General features: G+C 34.2%; 1 protein-coding gene and 1 non-coding gene across 2 annotated transcripts; both read left to right on the top strand.

Moving 5' to 3' along the window:
* Positions 1-8,306: 8,306 nt before the first annotated feature.
* On the top strand, positions 8,307-8,380 carry TRNAV-CAC (transfer RNA valine (anticodon CAC)). The gene has a single exon. It is a non-coding gene; the product is annotated as a tRNA-Val (tRNA).
* Positions 8,381-9,644: 1,264 nt separating this feature from the next.
* LOC143613437 (translation machinery-associated protein 22-like) lies at positions 9,645-15,900 on the top strand. The gene is made up of 7 exons (XM_077087142.1): positions 9,645-9,845; positions 9,906-9,986; positions 11,174-11,235; positions 15,165-15,246; positions 15,325-15,392; positions 15,483-15,566; positions 15,663-15,900. The coding sequence occupies exons 1-7, from the start codon at positions 9,698-9,700 to the stop codon at positions 15,717-15,719; spliced, it is 582 nt and encodes a 193-aa protein (XP_076943257.1). The 5' UTR covers positions 9,645-9,697; the 3' UTR covers positions 15,720-15,900.
* The last annotated feature ends 3,721 nt before the right edge of the window (positions 15,901-19,621 follow it).

Raw genomic sequence — 19,621 nt, 5'->3', positions numbered from 1 at the left:
TAGTCTCGAGGGGTAATAAAGTAAAAGAAAACATTTTTGCGTCAGCGTGTTCACCAGCATTCGTTGCTGACGTATTTTATTACATTTTGCAGGTGAACAAGATTAGCGCTTGGAGTGTCGAAGTGCTACTTTTATCCGATGGCTCGGATTTGTTTTGTATAAAATCAATATGATAAATGGTGGTTTATAATTAAAACAATTAATCTTTTGAAACTTAAACGAGAATCTTTTATAATCCCGTCTTTTGTAATATGTACAACTTTAACCCACAAGTTTTATAAGACTTCCGCTAATTAAATGCAACTCTGGTTTACTTACACTTGTGGTACCAACATAGTCGTCACACGCCTAGGCCGTGGTTTGGGGTGTGACATTTAAACGTTCTGAAACAAAACTGAAGACCTTTAAACGTTCTGACCAAAAAAACATATATTTAAATGTTCTAATACGTTCAAGTTTGTTCAATACAAAAACTTTAGAAGTTCTAATAAAAAACTTTAAACTTTCAAATACGTTCAGTCTTAAAACTTAGAAGTTCTAACAAAAAACTTTAAACGTTCAAATACGTTCAGGCTTAAAACTTTAGAAGTTCTAACAAAAACTTTAAACGTTCAGGCTTAGAACTTTAAACGTTCAGTTAAAACCCATCACTCAAAACTCAAAATTGATTAATTGAAACTTCAAATTGATGATTAATTGGATCAATTTCAAAGTTTAATTGATCAATTAGTTCAGCAATTTCAATTTCAATTGATCAATTTGATCAACTAACATGTGAACAAATCGTGAAGAAGGAAGATGGTGTACGGCGGACGGAATCGTTTGATGGTAGACGGTGGACAGACTCGTTGGATAGTGACGGATTGTTGAATGGCCATGGTGAAGGTGGACAGAATCGATCGGAGCAGTGGTGGACGAAGACTGGCTCGCCGTTGTTGTTACTCGCTATTCTGATCGAAGAACCCTAAATCGATCGAACGTTCCATAGCATCGCGTACGTAATGTACGATAAAGGATTTTCGTATTATATTCTTTATCTATATATATATATATACTAGCTTTTATCTCCCCCCCCCCTTATTACTGGATTGTTTTAAATTATTTTTCGTTTCTAATATATATATGTTTTTTTGAATTTAAATTTTATTTATTGTAAGGAAGTTAATAATATATACTTAGGGTTTGATAATAAGAGGGTCTCACAAAAAAAAAGATGATATAGTTTAAAAATTATCCGGGTTTGATGAGACTCATTACCCGCTTATTTTTTTATTATAAAATTGTTTTTAAATTATAAATAATAACTTTTTTAATCGAATATATTAATTTTTAGTATATCCCTATTTTATAGAATTTTCATATCAAATATTTGGTGAGTTTAATTTTTAATATAATGAGATGTTATAACCTGTGAAAGGGCTATCTAGGTTTTGTGAGACCCATACTTGTGAATTCAGATCAAATGCGTGAGAAACCTTCATTTATAAACTATGTTAGCTACCCGTGTAGCACACGGGTTAGAATAAATAAATTTATTTAAACAATAACATAATGTGACATACAAAAAAATATGTTCAACAGATATAAAGATATATTATATGGTATAATAACTTACACACTATACAATATGGAAATAGAACATTTATAAATCTCTAAATATTTCTTGATACACAGTATGTGTAGTTTTATATGAAATTTACTTGTTTTTTCAAAACTTAGTAGTTTCACATTGTTTTTGATTTTAACTCTAAATAATGCAACAAATAACTGGTTATGAGTTAAAACAAATTGTCTAAAAAACAAACCAACAATCTACAATGATTGGCCTTCGCTTTTGTTAATCTTCATTCCAAACAAAAATTATGTGAAAATTTCATTCTTTAAAATTAGTACTTTTATCTAAAGGTGTAGGATTTAAAAAATAAATAAATAAAATTGTGAGTTCCAATATTATTTCCGGATATGATTTCGGCTTCTATAGCACGGTTATCATATTGTATTTTCACATGTAGCTTAATTTCATTGCATAGACTAATTTTCTAGTTAAGCATCAATTCAACATCAGCTTTTAGAACTAACCTATGACTTAACAACCTTATATTTTGAGATCATTTAAAAAGTCAAGAATCTAATACTTTCTTGTAACGTATCAAATGATGTCTGATAGACACCATATGAAGAATATTAGTATATACGAAGTCAATTCATCGTCTGATTAACAGTGTGCTAACGTTTAACATTTGTATTCCAAAGGTAAGAAGTTGTCTTTACCGCATGAAAAACCAAAACATGTAGTATAGTGTTAATATTTTTGTGGATTTTTAAGATGATGAGCTTAACATAAATGATGGGTTGATTAAATGACAAATTAAAAAAATGTTGTAAATGACTACTTTTTTAAACCAACCCGTGGATCGAAACTCATTCTAATAATAAATTGTTTTGACTTGAACCATGTTTGATACTTTAACTGGTTAAAAAACCAGTCGTTTAAATTAACATAAACACCGAGAATACTTCAATAGTTAATTTGTCTTTTAAGAGTTTAAATGATTAAAAAGAAAAAAAAATGTATTTAATATGAGAAAGAGGAAGGAAAATTTAAAATACAAAATTATTAATAATAAAGATAAATGTATTTAATATGAGAGAGAAGAGGGAAAATTTTGTAAGAATTAAAATGGTGATGACATGTGGCAATAAGAAAGTTTTGTTTATTATATAGTATAGATAAAACAATTTGGTGGCTTGAGAATGTATGGAGCAACAGAGAGCTTTTAAAGGTTTCGTTTATATATATTTAAGACTAGGTTAGTTACCCGTGTAGCACACGGGTTATAATAAATAAATAAATTTATTTAAGTAATAACACAATATAAAATTTAAAAAATATGTTCAACAAATATAAAGATATATTATATGATAGAATAAATTACACAATACACAATATGGAAATAAAAAGTTGTTACAAAATACATGAATCTCAAAACATTTCTTTATGCACGGTATTTTTAGTTTTATTTGCAATTTTACTTTTTATATAAAAACTTAGTAGTTTCTTATTATTTCTTTTTTAACTATGAATAGTACAACACATAACTGATCATAAACTAAAATAAATTGTTTAAAAAAGAAACCAACTATCTATAATGATTGACCTGTAACATCCTAAAATTTATAATGTTGAATAAAGAAAGTTATGTTAGTGATTTCGCGTTTTTAATTATTAATATCGGGTAGGAGCGGATCAGGGACTTGGATTAATTGAGATGGGTTAAATGAGAATGGGATTTAAGGGATATAAATATCCCCTAAACCCAAAAATATCTTCATTTACATCTATTCCTTCACACTTCCAAAACACACACACACCCCATACACAAGCCGACCGGCGGCCGAGATCCGAGAGAGAAGAGAGAGCGGTTGGTTGTGATTAAGCAAGGAAACAAGATCCAACAAGCTCAAAAAGGTAAGATTCTTGAACTTTGAAGTTTAAAGATCCAAGCTTTTTAGTGTTAAGTGACCGGAAATGGTCGGGAAGCGTAGTGGGTGATATTGAACCATAGCGGGGGTGTTAAAATCGCTCGAAATGTTGGACAGAAACCAAACAGCAGGCTGTCTGGGCAACTTCGCCTTCATCTGGGCAACTTCGCCTTCATCTGGGCAACTTCGCCTTCAAGCGATGAACTTCGCCTGCAAGCTAAGTTCGCCTGATGAACTTCGCCTGCAAGCTAAGTTCGCCTGATGACAAGTTCGCCTGAGGTTTAAGTTCGCCTGATGACAAGTTCGCCTGAGGTTTAACTTCGCCTAAAGCTAAGTTCGCCTGAGGTTTAACTTCGCCTAAAGCTAAGTTCGCATGAGGTTTAACTTCGCCTAAAGCTAAGTTCGCCTGAGGTTTAACTTCGCCTAAAGCCAAGTTCGTTTAGAAAATAAATTAAAAATCTAATGAAAAATGTGTTAAGACAGTTAATGGAAATAAAATTTTTCCAAGCTGACCTGGCAGCTCGACCCCAGCCAGGGGCTCTGCCCCTTGGACCCTGCTAGAGGCTGCCGCCCCTAGACCCCGCTGCCAGGGGCGCTGCCCCCGGACCCCCGTTCGTTGTGGGTCATATAAAGATAGAAATACATTATGAGAAGTGATAGTTAATTGATACGTATACTTGTTATACAGTCAGCCGTGCACAACTGAAGAAAGGGATTACGATTAACGGTGAACGTAACCGTGTTCAGATGAGTTTCTAGCCCCATTTATGTGTTATGTTTTCGGGGCTGTGTGCATACTCAGTATGTTTGTTAATACGCTTATCCTAAGAGATAAGTGTATGCTTATGTGGATAATGTGAAATGTATGAATGATTGCTTGATGATACGTGAACGATCTTCGGATATTGCACGTACTGTCAGGTTGTAACGCTAAGTTAAGGTAAGTATGATATGTATGCTTATGTGTATGAATGTGATAAAGTTAATAAAAGAAGGAAAGGATGGTTGTATGGTTACGAAAAGGGTACCGAGCCCTAATAATACTCGAGGTATGATCTATGGTTGTATGGTAACGAAGAGGGAATCGAACCCTACTAATATTCGAGAACTAGGGAACCGAACCCTACTAATATTCGAGGAAAGAGGGAAACCGAGCCCTAATAATACTCGTGGAAAGAGGGAAACCGAGCCCTGATAATACTCGTGGAAAGAGGGTACCGAGCCCTAATAATACTCGAGGAAGGAGGGTACCGAGCCCTAATAATACTCGAGGAAGGAGGGTACCGAGCCCTAATAATACTCGAGGAATGTAGGGCGTAATGCTCTTTATAACGTAAGATATGAAAGTAAGTTAATACAAAAGAAAGTAAGAAAGTAAGGAAGTATGAAAGTATGAAAGTATGAATGAAAGAATATAATGTTATGTGAATGGTATGATTATGTGATTATCTAGAACTCACTCAGCGTAGCTGACTTTTAGTATGCACGCAGGTGAGTAGGATGAGGCAGCTCGCTTGAGGAGACACGTGGCACTGAACAAGAGTCTGGCATCTGAAGACTTATGATGTTTTAATTTTAATGTTTTAATGTGAAAAACAAAGGATGTTTTGAGACAAGTTATGAAATATTGTAATGTTTTATGAAAGTTTTATATTCCGCGTAAATGTTTTAATTAACTCTGATATTTAGAACTGTGTTTATGAGTAAATCCAACACGAAAGTAGGGTTACCGGTAACGGGGCCTTACATGACCTTAGCTTTTATTAATCTTCATTGCAAAATAAAAATAAAGTGAAAATTTTATTCTTTGAAATTAATTATTTTATCTAAAGGTGTAGGATTATTTTTATGAATGAAAGTATAAGTTCCAATATTACTTCTGGATATGATTTCGGCTTCTATTGCATGATTATCATATTGTATTTTCACATGTAGTTTAGTTTCATTGCATAGACCAATTTTCTAGTTAACATTTTAAGCAACATCACTTCAACATCGGCTTTCAGGACTAACATATGACTTGACAACCTTAGATTTTAAGGCAATTTAAAACATCAGGAAACTAATACCTTCTTGTAACGTATTATTTTATGTCTGATAGATACAATCTGAAAAATAGTAATATTTTTCATCTCCCAGAAACATGGATAACTAACGTTTGTTAATTTCTTGAACGACCTAATTTTTTGGTGCATGTACAACTCGTTTTACTAAAGAAATCTATATTTTTGAAATCTCCAATAGTAGAAGGATATACAAAGTCAATTTGTCATTTGATTAACAGTGTGCTAATGTCTAACATTTGTATTTCAAATATAAAAAGTTGTATTATCCACCTGAAAACCAAAACATGTAGTCTAGTGTTTATATTTTTGTGAATTTTTAAGATGATGAACGTAACATAAATGATGAGTTGTTTAAACAATCAATTAAAAAAAGAAGTTTTAAATGGTTACTTTTAAACCAACCCGTGATCGAAACATTCTAATCATAAATATTTTTTACTTGAACGTATCGGCCCATAAGAATCGAAACTTTGTTTTTAGTAGGATTGGGTTTGCTATCAAAAAGGGGGTTGCGGCGCAGCTTGTTGCCCGCTTACCTGTCACTTCATTGTAAATCGTTTGGATGTTTCTATGATATTCCAAATGTTGATGGATTAAAAAAAAACAATTATTAAAGTAACGAAGTGTACTATATTTTAACCAGCTAAAAAATTCGCTCTTTTAAATTAATATAAACACTGAGAATACATCGATATAGTGAATTTTCTTTTTAAGAGTTTGAAAAAAAACATGTAATTTAGTAAACAATCATATATTTAATAAGTTAAAGTTTATTGAAATTTTAAATTTAAGTTAATCTTGCCTTTTCATTAAATATTATCTTTATTAAAAAGAGAAAATTAAAGATTAAAAAGAGAAAAATTAAATACAAAACTATTGATAAGAAAGATAAATGTATTTAATATGAGAGATGAGAGTGAAAAATTTTATATTTAATAAGGGACAGAGGAGAGAAAATTTTGTAAGAAACACTTTGGTGATGACATGTGGCAATAGAAACCTTTATTTATTATATAATATAGATATAGATTTAAGATATATCTAAATTAGAAACATTACATGCTCATAATCACAAGTTTGTTTGAATCTCATACGGATTAGTGTGATCATCTTTAGTGAGATTTTTTCCCCAGTTATTTGTTGGTTTAGGCTCCAATAACACACACAAATAACAACTTGATTTTACTGTTTCAACGGAGAAGAATGAATAATTTCCGCTTAAACTCGTTATATTCCATTCATGCTCAAAACCCTAATATAAATAAGTTGACGTGACACTAAGTGGACATACACATCCTACCAACTAAGCCCACTATTCAAGTTAATGACCCGGAAAACAAGTAACTTACCCATAATAACTATTTAAAACATTAGAAACTGGTGACTAAAACTAAAACCTTGCTGATCTAGTGACTCGTATCTAACCCGACTGTAACCTGATCAAGATTAAATCCAACAATTTGCATAATTGCATTAATCTTTTAAGTTAAACATATACACTGTCTTTTCAATTTATATGGATAATACATACGCCACCTAAGTTACTAAAAGTTTTCATTAATATGCAAATGTACCAAAAAGTTGAATTCTTATAGTGGGGAGTTGAACACTATCATCAAATTTATTTTCTCATCTTCACAGTCTTCCATCACAAACATAATACCATTGTCACATCATTATTTCAACATCTATCAAACTTTGTTTCAAATATTATCTCAAATTCTCAATCAACAAAATATATTCAAGCCCTTATCTTTCATGTAAAATATTATTTAAAATATCAAGTCTATACAACAACAAATCGAAGCACAGTCGAGAGATCAAATCACGACACATCAACCTTACAAATAACTAGTTACATGAAATATTATGACAGGTGAAGAAGGAATTAATAATAGACCAAACAAGCAAATCTTACTGTGTCACAACACCAATTTATTAAACAAATGCTACATAGTTAATTAACATTCATTGCGTAACAATAAAGTCTTATTATTTTCAAAAAGTTTGATATTTATATTAATGAGTCACATATGACAAATTTAACTTATAACTTAAGAAAACATAGGGTATTATGCATTGGTGCTTTACATACAACAATAAATTGTTAAAAAGATTTATAAAATATTTAAGTAAGGAAGTTGATTTAATATGGGGTCTATGTGAAAATACTAAGCCATGATGGATATACATAAAGATAGATAAGCTTAACTGGTGATATATTGGTGAGTTACCAAATGATAAGCACAAATCTAAATAAGCTTAGTTGAAGCTATGTTGGTGTCTTGGTGATAATGCACACGAAGCTAGATAAGCTTAGTCGATGAAATATTAATTGTTGTTGATAGAGGCGTAGACGAGCCGAGCCATTCGCGAGCTGCTTGAGCTTGAATCTGATCAATAAAAAGTTGTAAACCAGCCGAGTCTTAGTTATCGAGTTCGAGCTTTGTGTTTTTTTAAGTTTGACCTCCTTTAGAAATCTACATATTAGTTTTACACTGCACAGTCGAGCTCAAGCCATGCTTTGGCTTGTTTATGGGTAATACACGAGCTCGGCTTAAAGTCATTTAAGGTTTTTCACAAAATATATTAAAATAACTGAAAATATATATAAATTAGTTAACAAATAACAAACAAGCCAAGTTCGAGTTTGAAAAAACAAGTAACGAACTAAGCTTGGGAACATAGTGATAGAACCATAAATCTTAAAATTAACCCAATAGTTTTATAACAATGTGTGAAAATAACTAACATCTTGTCTGGGTGGTGTAGTCGGTTATCACGCTAGTCTCACACACTAGAGGTCCCCGGTTTGAACCCGGGCTCAGACACACATAATTTTTTATTCTTTTATTTCTTATTTTGCTCTTTAATTTGAGGCGCAGTTGTATTTTAGATTAATTAATTATTTATTGTTTCTTTTTCTGTTGGTTTTTTCCTCTTTCTGTTTTAACTGTTTTTTTTTCCTTTGAATTTTTAATATGTTAATTTGATGAAATAATTTTTCCGTAACGAATCTAAACATTACCGATCAAATTCGCGTCGACTCACGCTTAACGCTCGGGTCTTACCAATCAACCATAACGCCCGGGTTTTACCAACCATATAACTTCAAAACCGTAAAGAACTGATCGATACCGACCGGATTTACATCGCCTTGCGGTCGTAGCACCCGAGTTTACTCATCGAATTCACCTCACTGCGCTGTTGAGAAGGGTTGTTGGCAAGTCAAGCTCGAAATTAAATGAGGTGGCTCATCTATGCTTGAGCTAGATTTTGAAGTTAAATGAGCTTAAGATCAAGCCAACGAGTCGAGCCATGATCCAAGCTGAGCTTAGGACGAGTTTGTGTCGGTTAAGCCAACTTGGGTCAAATTATTCCAAATCAAATTTTTTAGCTAATTTTGTTCGAGCTTTTAACTAGGGGTGCAAACGAGCCGAGCTGCTCGCGAGCTACTCGAGATCCGCTCGTGAAAAAACTCGATTGAGCTGAGCTAAACGAGCCCGAGCCCAAGCCTGAGCCTAAAAGAAAGCTCGTTTAATAAACGAGCCCGAGCCCGAGCTTCACTTATCAAGCTCGAGCCGGTTGGCGAGCCTAAACAAGTATGCCATTTATATATTTTTTATAACTATATATAGTAAATTAGTAATAGATACATATATATTTAAAAATTATTAATAATATATATAATTTTTTGAAAAAAATTAACTAAATAACATATTATTTTATATATAAAGTTGTTATGAAAATAAATATACAAATATAATTATAACTATATAAACAAATAATTAATAAATAAACGAGTCGAGCCTGATCGAGCTCGAAATTAAACTAGACGACACATCTATGCTCGAGCTAGATTTTGAAGTTAAACAAGCTTAAAATCAAGCCAACGACTCGAGCCATGACTCAAGCTAAGCTTGGGAAGAGTTTGTGTCATTTACAAAAATAAGCAAACTTAGTTCAGATTGTTTCAAATCAAGCTTTTTTTAGCTAGTTTTATTCGAACAAGTCAAGTCACGAGCTAATGTTTATTATTATTAGAAAACACTAGTTATTACTTCTAGGGCTTAAATCTTCTGCATTCATCTTGTTCCCAAAACCCAAACCCAAACCCAAACCCTTGGATCTACAGATCAAATCAATCAATGGCGGAAAAGCCTCAGCCGGTTCACGTTTTATACTGCGGCGTCTGCGGCTTACCCGCTGAGTACTGCGAATTCGGACCCGATTTCGACAAATGCAAACCCTGGTTGGCCCAACATGCTCCGGGTCTTTACCCGGAGCTAATTCAAGGTATTATTATTATTATTATTATACGAGTTTCAGAATATTCAATAATTGTTTTGATTTCAGACTCGAATTCCAAGGAAGTAGACGGAGTTTCGAATCAGTTGCAGGCGGCTTCGATCGCAGCCGATGCCTGTGGACCTTCCGGTAATAATTATTATTATTATTATTAGGTTTTTAATACTTTCTAATTACTTTTGTAATCTTATGATATGGATTTAGGAAAAAAAATTAACTATCAAACAAAAATGTATATGATTATTATGTGATAATTAACATATGATTATGAATGTTAAAAGAAAACACCAACACAAACTTGGTAGCCGAATCGAACCATTGACGACAATAGAACATTGTTTGTGATTGTGAAATTTTCATTATCTTAATGGACAGACAAAAACAAGAAATTTCGTGTATTTAGCTGTTCGTGAACCGTTCGCTTGTCCGTTAAAAGCTTAACGAACAAAAACTGCCTTTTTTGGTTCGGTTTGTTTACAGCACTATCAGTACCATCTGGTTTTGGTATTTTCAATGATACCGGTAGTGATTTGTACTGAACCGGAAAAATCGGTACTTTATCTGGTCTATGTTTTACATGTTTTCGGTATCCGTATATTTCGGTACGGCACTGATCTCATCCCTAGTTTTACTTGCAATAAAACTTGTTTACAGACGCAGATATTTTGTGAAAATCAAAGGAGTCGATGCTCATTTCTGATATACTTTATGTGAGACCCATGCTTGTTACTAGTTTTTACGTTCTCTTAAAAAGAAATGGAAATATAGTTTTGTGGTTGTTGAAGAGATATTGTGATAATTAGCAACATAGTTTGTGTATAATGTGGTCCTTGGACTTTAGTACTCAATACTAAAGCGGTCAAATTATTAGAATTCTTATAAAAACTGTTCGTTAGAAACTGTAAATCTTTCACCTACATCATATATTTGGTCATATTTACTTGAATTTGTGAATTTTGAAATTATAATGGTTGTAATAACCATATTTGAAGTCTAGCGACCAAGTTAAAAGTGATGTTTGAGTACATTCTCTTTTCTCTGTCGCAACATAAGACTTAAGTTCTACTTTTAGATTTTTAGTTATTTCTAATTTCATTAGCTGTATATTGGAACCAACTTATCAGCTTAAGGTTTTACTGATCAAGCTTTATATATCAACATTTTGTTTACAATTGTTCTTATTAAACTGTGTGAAATAATTTTGTTTGATGGATTAATGCAATTTCTGACGTACATTAATTTTTTCAGAAATTTTTACCTTTAAGCTTTTGTTTGTCTAGAATCTAACCATATTCAGCTCCCTTTTGATACTCCAGGTTCTTCAGTGCCAAAGCAAGAGCCAGTCAAACGACTTCCCGGTGGAAAGATAAAAAAGAAGGTACACACTAGGGACTTTTAATTATTATAACTATTTCGACTCAAATTAATGCACATAAGTCAATTTACATGTGTGCTTGTTTACTTTGGAATTACACTGAACAGAATGAATAGTAATTGTAGAATACCATCAAACACAACTATATCATTGTCAAACGTTCAAACTATCAAAACATAATGTTTAGGCCATCCGAGAATTCACGTTTTTCCATTAAGGTCATTTATATACTTACTACTTTATAGGCCACAAAGATGTGTATATGTGGTTTCAGATATATCAATTCCAGCAAAAATGAAGTTCAGAGATGAAAAGTTCTTTAAAAGACAATAATATCTTTGATGTGGTGTCAACGTGTTATAGGGTAAAAGTGTTATTATTTTTAAAATTGTTTTCGACACTCTCGTAATCCTGCATATTTTTGGCTGAAATTTGTATGAATTACAATGTGTAGGCAACATAATTGAAAAAAGTGATAATTTGGTAGCCTCTTCATGATATTCCTATGCACTATGATACATACATGTCTAGTCGTTGTAAGCAACACATTCAGATGAGACAAAGAAAAAAAGACACCAGTGAAATGAAGTAGTTGCCTCGCTTCTTAACATTTATTCTAACCGAGAATAACCAATCATCACCCTCTTAATTCCAGTCTTCACTTTATGACTGTTACTCGCAAGAATTCTCTCATCTGTAAATTTGATCCGTGGTGATGCTTTAGTGAGGATACCTGCTTTTTGTGGATCCCCGCTAATGTGTTCCACCTTTTGTGGATCCCCGCTCTCTTTCAGTACACTGCCTTATTAGGTGGTGCTGTGTGATGATATGCTTGTTTCTCCCATGGAGAGCTGGATTCTTTATCAGTGCCATGGCTGATCTGTTGTCCACTTTAACCAGCACCTGTTCTTTCTTTCCTGTTACTTCGGCTAGCAATTCTTTTAGTCATGCGACTGTAGTAGCAGCCATGAATTCACCTCACCCTCAAGCTAGCTTTGGTACTTAATCCACACAAGGCCAGATTTGTTTTATTCGGTTAGATACACAAGTCATTTAATGCAGGCTCCTATATGCAAGCGATAAAGTAGATTTTTAGGTATGCTAATATTATGCAATTCCAAGATAATTTGACAAGGGACTTAAGTTGCTCATCTTGAACGTCATCTCCATAGTCCATATGTTTCTTGAATTCTGCAATGCCTTCTTGATTACTACCCGTGATACTTAAATTGTCAACACACACCCCTACAATTATAAGATCTTTTATCTTTGATTGAACATATTATATACACCACTTTCTCCTGTTTGCAAATCTGAATTGCTTTAGAACACCATCAAGTCGAGTGCTCCAAGCTCCTGTGGAAGGCCATACAATGCCTTTTGACAGTTTTTAAACTTTGTGTTCGTTCCCCTTTTTCATGAATCCCTCTGGCTGATAAACATATACACCTCTTCTTTAGGTTCACCTTAAGGAAAAAACCGACATATGGTAAACTTGCCTTGTTGAGCTGCAAGGGCCAGTATTAACTGCACTGTTTCGAGTCTAGCAACTGGGGCGAAGTCTTCATTGACATCCACTTGAGTGGAAGAAATGGTCCTCGACTTGTAGCACCTTCATTTTAAGTTCCAGATTCTGTTTGGGTGAATAACGGGTTTTCTGGTCTAATTGGAGCAGTGTCGTTAGGCCCAACAACTGTATTGCGCGTGCTGGAAGGTGTAACGGGGCAGCTGCTGCTGGTGGGGCTGTTACAGTTGGGCTGTATGGGTTATCAGGCCTATATATTGGGCCCAGTTCTACTGAAAACTCATCTCATTCAGGCCCAACAAAACGATTGTGAAGCGAATTCTCCCACATTCTCAGTTCTAAGGACTTTGATCTATGTCCCTGGTTCATTTTCAACAGTGTTTTTAAGTTTCTAGAAATGCTCAAAGGCTTCGTCTTTAGATTTGAGCATGCAAGCCCACATATACCTTCTGTGATCATTAACAATCAGTACAACACACCTGTTTCTGGCCTGGGTAGTGGGTGTAATGGACCATTGGGCCCACACAGGTCTGCATAGATTAAGGTGCTGAAGGCTGTTTGATTCTGAAACGAGTGTCTAGATTGCTTCCCGGCTAGACACTCCTCACGTGGTTGTGTGGGGATACCTTTAACAATTTCCTTTGTTGACATTTGTCTAATGGTATCAAAATTGGCATGACTTGCCATATCCACGCAGTTTCATCAATGTTTGCATATAAGCATACTGATGATTCAATCTTAAGATTGATTTTGTACAATCGATTTGGTGACCTTTTTACTTTCATTAGTAACCTGCCATCCACAAATATTCACTCTTCATTAGAACTTCAGAGCCAGTTTCAGTAGCTTTTCCTAGGCTGACGATGTTTCTCTCTAGAAATGGAATGTTTCTCACCACTCTTGCAATCCAACAGGATTGGTCCTCTTTCTTTGATCTCTACATTGAATCGTGCCACATAAACTCTTTATCGGATTTGGGTGCATATGTAGTCGGAATAGCCTTCTCTTTGTTAAAATAGCTTCTTCCTCTGTCTTGAAAACCTACTGTCATATCATATGTAAAGTAGCTTCTTCCTCTTGTGCTTGAGTCAAATTGCTTTGTTCATCTATTTTCTGGTTGGATAGTCTGAGGCGAAATGCTCCATGACATCACACTTGAAACATTTAAGGTTAAAAGCAGTCTTTCCTTTGGTTTCCATTCCAAGTCCCCTGAGTTTGACCGGACCGTCTGCCTCATCCGTTTAACCGCCACAGCCCCCCTCGGCCTTGTTGTCATAACCACACTCGGCCACAGCCGGTTTCATTTTGGCGTGCCAATCTTCATATGAAAGTAACAGCTGATTGCTCTTGGATCCTTGCTTTTTATCATCAGCTTTGATTCTTTCTTTGAATGCTCAGTCTGCTGATGGCCTCTTATAACAGCAAACTTTTCAATAGGGGTGACTATGCGTAAGAAATGAACATGAACCTGAACAAAACTAAGAAGTTTTCTGACAACTTTTGTGTCTTCAATATTGCCCCTAAACTGTTTGCTTTTGAAATAATCCGGCTTATACGTCCTACAAAATCTTAATTGCCTCTCCATCTTTCATCTGTAAAGCCTCGAATTCCGTCATCAAGGATTCAAGACGGGCCTGTTGAACCCGTTCAACGCCTACATAGTGAGCCTTCAAAGCGTCACATATCTGCTATGCTTGATTGAATTGAATAACGTTAACACTTGGGCCGATTGCTTCCCACTTCCCAGACAGCGTGAACAGTAAAGATTTCCTTGATTTTGACATCCCAGATCGTATAATTCGTGGCTGTCAAAACAGGGGCACAGGGCACTGCAGTGACAGGTTTGTGTTCTCTCTTACGGGTACAATCTGGTTCGCCGGAATCTGAGTCGTTTTGTGCTTCTTCTCTAATTGATCGCACGGTCTTTTGATTCTTGACCATACTCTTCAGATCAAGTTTTGAGCAATAGTTGTCCTTTGAACCCGGCATTTTTACCAGTTGTAAGCAACCCAATCAGATCAGATAGAGAAAAAAAGACAACAGTTAATAAATTATTCGGCCACCTTTTAATTTATAAGCCAAGAAAACACAGTTTTGGTCATTCCCAAGAATAAACTCTCTTCTAAATAAATAAATAAAAACACGCCATTCTTAAAATAAGTCATCTTACCCTAACCCGAATTAACCGATAATCATATGTATTGATAATAATATACAAATTTGAGAGAAATTCATCCTATAGAATGTGCACTTTGACAAGCACAATTACCTAAGTCATCCTCATGTGCCTCTAATCCTACAAATAGCGATGCTAGGAGTAGGATTTTATCGGGTACGTTTGTTTGTTTTGCTATTGAATAATATAAGGTTACTCAATAGTATTATCAAAATTGAATATCTTCTGTAGGAGAAACAGGAAGTTATAATCGAGAAAGTAACACGCAACAAGCGTAAATCTATCACTACAATCAAAGGTCTTGACCTTTTTGGTAAGTTTAACTCACAAGTCACAACATTAATGGTATTTTGATTTTCCAAATTTATTGAATTGAAAAATATAATTTCAGGTATTAAACTGAGTGATGCCTCAAAGAAGCTTGGTAAGAAATTTGCAACTGGTGCTTCTGTTGTGAAGGTATATACATTTTTATAGCTGCATATACACATAGAACATAGAATAATAAACTTCATATCTTAATAATTGAAAATTCGTTTATTCGTTTAGGGTCCAACTGAGAAGGATCAAATTGATGTACAAGGAGATATAGCATACGACATCGTGGAATTCATTACCGATACATGGCCTGATGTAATTAAACCTCTATTATAGTTTCATTATTATATATGATCCGTTTTACACAGGGCTGAATTGCAATGCAACACTACTTGTCTAAATGTTTTGCAGGTTCCAGAAACAGCGATTTATTTCATTGAAGACGGGAAGAAGGTCCCTGCTGTGTGAAATTCGGAAACCGGATCATAAGTTTCACTTGGTCAAACGGTCAAACTGTAAAAGCCGCTTTCTCAACTGTATGTTTTAAGAAAGAAATGTCTTTATTGTTCGCAAACAGTCTTGAATTATCTTCTGAAATGATATTATAAAGTATGATCATGCGGTTGATTTACAGTAAAAATATTTCTAATTTTATGGTTTTTAATATGCGAAGTGAAATGTGGTTGAGGGTCCCCCGAACTTGTTCGAGAAAGATAATAGACGGGTTGCTGACCCATTGCATAGTTTTATGGTTGCATGTGCGTAGTTATGTGGTCGATCGTTGGTGAGAAACCAGAGAATGTGAATTGTATGTTGATTGTGTATAATAGGGGTTTGCATAATGTCTCTATATATACAGAAATAATATTACACTTGAATACCTTTTAGATATGATGATCATATAACTAGTCAATCGAGCCGGGGGTCTCACCGGAAGCAGCCTCTCTATCCCATAGGGATAGGTAAGGCTGTCTACATCTTACCCTCCTCAGACCCTATTATAGCATTGCTATTGGTAGGATATACTGAGTACGATGATGATAATGATGATATAACTAGTCAAGTATTCTCCACAAGCTAACGACTTGAATGACTACATAAAGTAGGCAATGTCCGGCCTTGGTTGGACATGGCTTATAGAGCCGCTACCCCTAAACTTTTCTGGCGAAGTGGAATTTTTTTTATTTTTATACATTCTATGTAATATGTTAGGACATTAGGTTACCGTGAAAATATGTTATGCTACCCATCAAAAAAATTTGGAAGCCCAAAACTTCATTTGTCAAAAGTTTTATTAAAAGCCAAAGATTATTAAAATCCTATTTAATTAAAACTTGAAAAGCCAACTTAAATAACCAAGCGAAGGTACCCCTGAAACGCATAACCGGGCGCCGATATGCACCAAACAGGTAACTGGACTCCGGGGTTTCCAACAATTATTGAGAGCTTGGGAAACTAGGGTTTAGAAGCGCGATGACCGCGCCTCATTAGGTGAGACACGATCTATGATGATGGCTAGGTTCTTGCGTTGATAGTGATCGTCGGCTGAGGTTTGAAAGAAACTTTGCTTTGATACCAAGACAAATCATGAATTGCAGTATATATTTGTGTCTAATATGATTATATATCAAGAATAATATTACACTTGAATAACTTTTAGATATGAAACTTTATATAACTAATCTAGTATCAAGTTTAACAAAACTTAAAATTTGCTCTATCTTGGCTTTATTACATGATTTGGAACTTTAGATAAGCTGTTAAAAGGAGCATGAATGAAGAAAGGTGGTAGTGTTCCTGTGGACATGATTTTCATAGGATAATATTTGTCCTCTTTATCATATGGCCCACAAATAAAGTCTGAATTTGAGATATGAATTGATCAAGGTTTTAAAGTATTTTAGAGTAAAGAATCATTGAAGTTTAGTCAAATCCAAAGACTTGCATGTCTAGCTAGTCACATGCTAATGTATCTTCCATGGATTCTCTTACACCATGTGTACATATAGTGAAGGGCTACAAAATGGAGGGATTTTGACTCTTGGCCAATGGGGCGATTTGGGGGGGGGGGGGTGTTATTGTCCACAAATTGCTTCACCCCCTTGATCGCCACGTCAGCGGTCTTCATACACAAGCATGCGGCAAATTTATCTCCTCCCCTAACACACACACACACAAATCGCCCCTTTGTCGTTTAGGGGGTGGTGTTCTCGATCAAATTTGCCCAAATTCCACCCCTTTGTCGCCCACTACACATGGCCTAAAAAGCTAAGAACAAATATTGACTTATGGCAACTTACATAAATGCCCCTTCGATTGACATCTATGTTTAGTTACTCTTTCAAGTTCGTTCTAATAAATACCAATTGACAAATTACTTAAGATTTTGTTGTAATCATATGAAAAGAAATATATATGTAAAATACTTTTATATCCCTTGGGGCAGTTATGAATGTAAAGTAGAACTAAGAACATATTGTAATTAAACTTTGTTCCAAATAATAAGAGTATGATATATTAGAAAAAAGTTCGTAGGGAATTGGATTAGTTTACTAGTTTCACAATCTCGGTGGTGCGTCGCACCACAAGCTTGAAGTATTTTGTTTGATGGGTTTGAGCCGGTGATAGGTAATCCTTAGCGGGGATTAGGCTCCAAGCAATAGAAAGAAAAGAAAGAACACTTTGGGACAATTTTCTCGGTATTTTTCATTATGCAAAACAGAATTTAAACATGCACTAGATCAATGGATTAACCACCCATGATCCTTATTTTATGCCACTACCACTAAACATGCAACCACTAAATTAGGAACATAGAAATCATGCAAGACTAGGCCACAAATTAATTAAAGAACAATAAACACATGTCTTCATGTTTGGAAACGGGTCGGCCTGTTAATCTCTCGTTTGGGCCGAGCATGCTGTTGGGCTGGATCTGGTGTGTATCATCCGGTTTTATGTAAGTCTGTTGCGATTGTCAAAATTCAATCTTTTGAGTTTAAATACATTGTATCGTAAATTTTTTTTCTTTATCGCGTCTTGTCTAGTATCTTACTAGCTAGTTTTTTTTAATAAAATTAAAATTAATGTCATTAACAAATTAAAATTAAATCAGAACCGTCAAGAAAGATACTCTTGTGATTCCACTATCTTTACTATATTCTATCCAGGAAAACAAGAATGATACTTGTCAAATCAGAGCCATCAAGAATCTTGTTCAATCTTGTTCACTTGTAATTATTATTAATAATAAAAATTCAATAAAAATTTAAAAAATAAACGTTTATGAAAACAAATTTCAAGTTTTAGGTGTCATTTGCAAATATTCTAGAAATAAGTATTATAAACTAGTTATGACGAGTGGTTTGTAGAACCAATTAAAACTTGTCACGTGTCCTTAAATTAACCGTAACAATCACGTTCACTAATCATTTACTCGTCACGACTAAATAAGTTTCATGCCTCGTAATCAACGCCCACAAGTAATTCATAAGTCGTTTAGTCGCGACAAGTATATTATCATGTTAAACTAGTCGCGGCGAGTTAACTACTAATAAACTACTCGTAATGTAAACCGAATAAACTAGTCGTCGTGACTAAAGGACTTGTGCATTACTTGTGGGCGTTGATTACGAGGCATGAAACTTATTTAGTCGTGATGAGTAAATTATTAGTGAACGTGCTCGTTACTGTTAGTTTAAGGGCACGTGACAAGTTTTAGTTGGTTTTACAAACTACTCGTGTGTTATCATGATTTACTCGTCACGGTTAGTTTATAATACTTATTTCTGGAATTTCTTGCAGGTGACACCTAAAACTTAAAATTTGTTTTCATAAACGCTTATTTTCGGAATTTCCCCAAGTATATTGTTCAATGTTGTTCACTTATTATTATTATTATTATTATTATTATTATTATTATTAACGCACCTTAACTATGATTGGTGAATAACATCATTTTTTACTATGAAAATACTTTTTGACTCATTGTCAACTTTTATTTCTATTTCTATGGTCTTTCAATCTTTTACAATACGATGAATATAAGTGTATAAACAATTAACATTTTCCTAACAACTTCTTGCTTTTTTGACCTTTAGGTAACGGTAAGAGTGTGTGAATGTGTCCTAAAAAAGTCCCCACTTGTAAACTTTAAAGCAAGCATAGGATCAAAAGATCTTTTTTGTTAAGGACAATGTGGGGAAAGATTTGTTTCTTCTTAGAACATACAAAAGGGGTCCCTCTTTTATCGCCCTAAGGTTTTGCCTTTCTTACAGGAAATCATTCAAAGCTAAACACTTTTAAGGAGCAATATAGTAAAAGAGTTAGAAGTGTAATCTTTTAAAAGAGCATAACAGTTACTTATTTTC

This window comes from Bidens hawaiensis, unplaced genomic scaffold (assembly GCF_021521415.1).
Source record: "Bidens hawaiensis isolate Kalapana, Puna unplaced genomic scaffold, B.hawaiensis_p1.1 tig00037490_1, whole genome shotgun sequence".
NCBI classification, from domain to species: Eukaryota; Viridiplantae; Streptophyta; class Magnoliopsida; order Asterales; family Asteraceae; genus Bidens; species Bidens hawaiensis.
Note: the sequence above shows the minus strand (reverse complement) of the source record. Positions and strands in the feature narration are given on the sequence as shown.

Coding starts and splice junctions, on each gene's coding strand:
- LOC143613437 (XM_077087142.1), top strand. CDS start 9,698: ATGGCGGAAAAGCCTCAGCCGGTTCACGTTTTATACTGCGGCGTCTGC. Junction 9,846..9,905: donor TTACCCGGAGCTAATTCAAG/GTATTATTATTA, acceptor TTTTGATTTCAG/ACTCGAATTCCAAGGAAGTA. Junction 9,987..11,173: donor CGATGCCTGTGGACCTTCCG/GTAATAATTATT, acceptor TTGATACTCCAG/GTTCTTCAGTGCCAAAGCAA.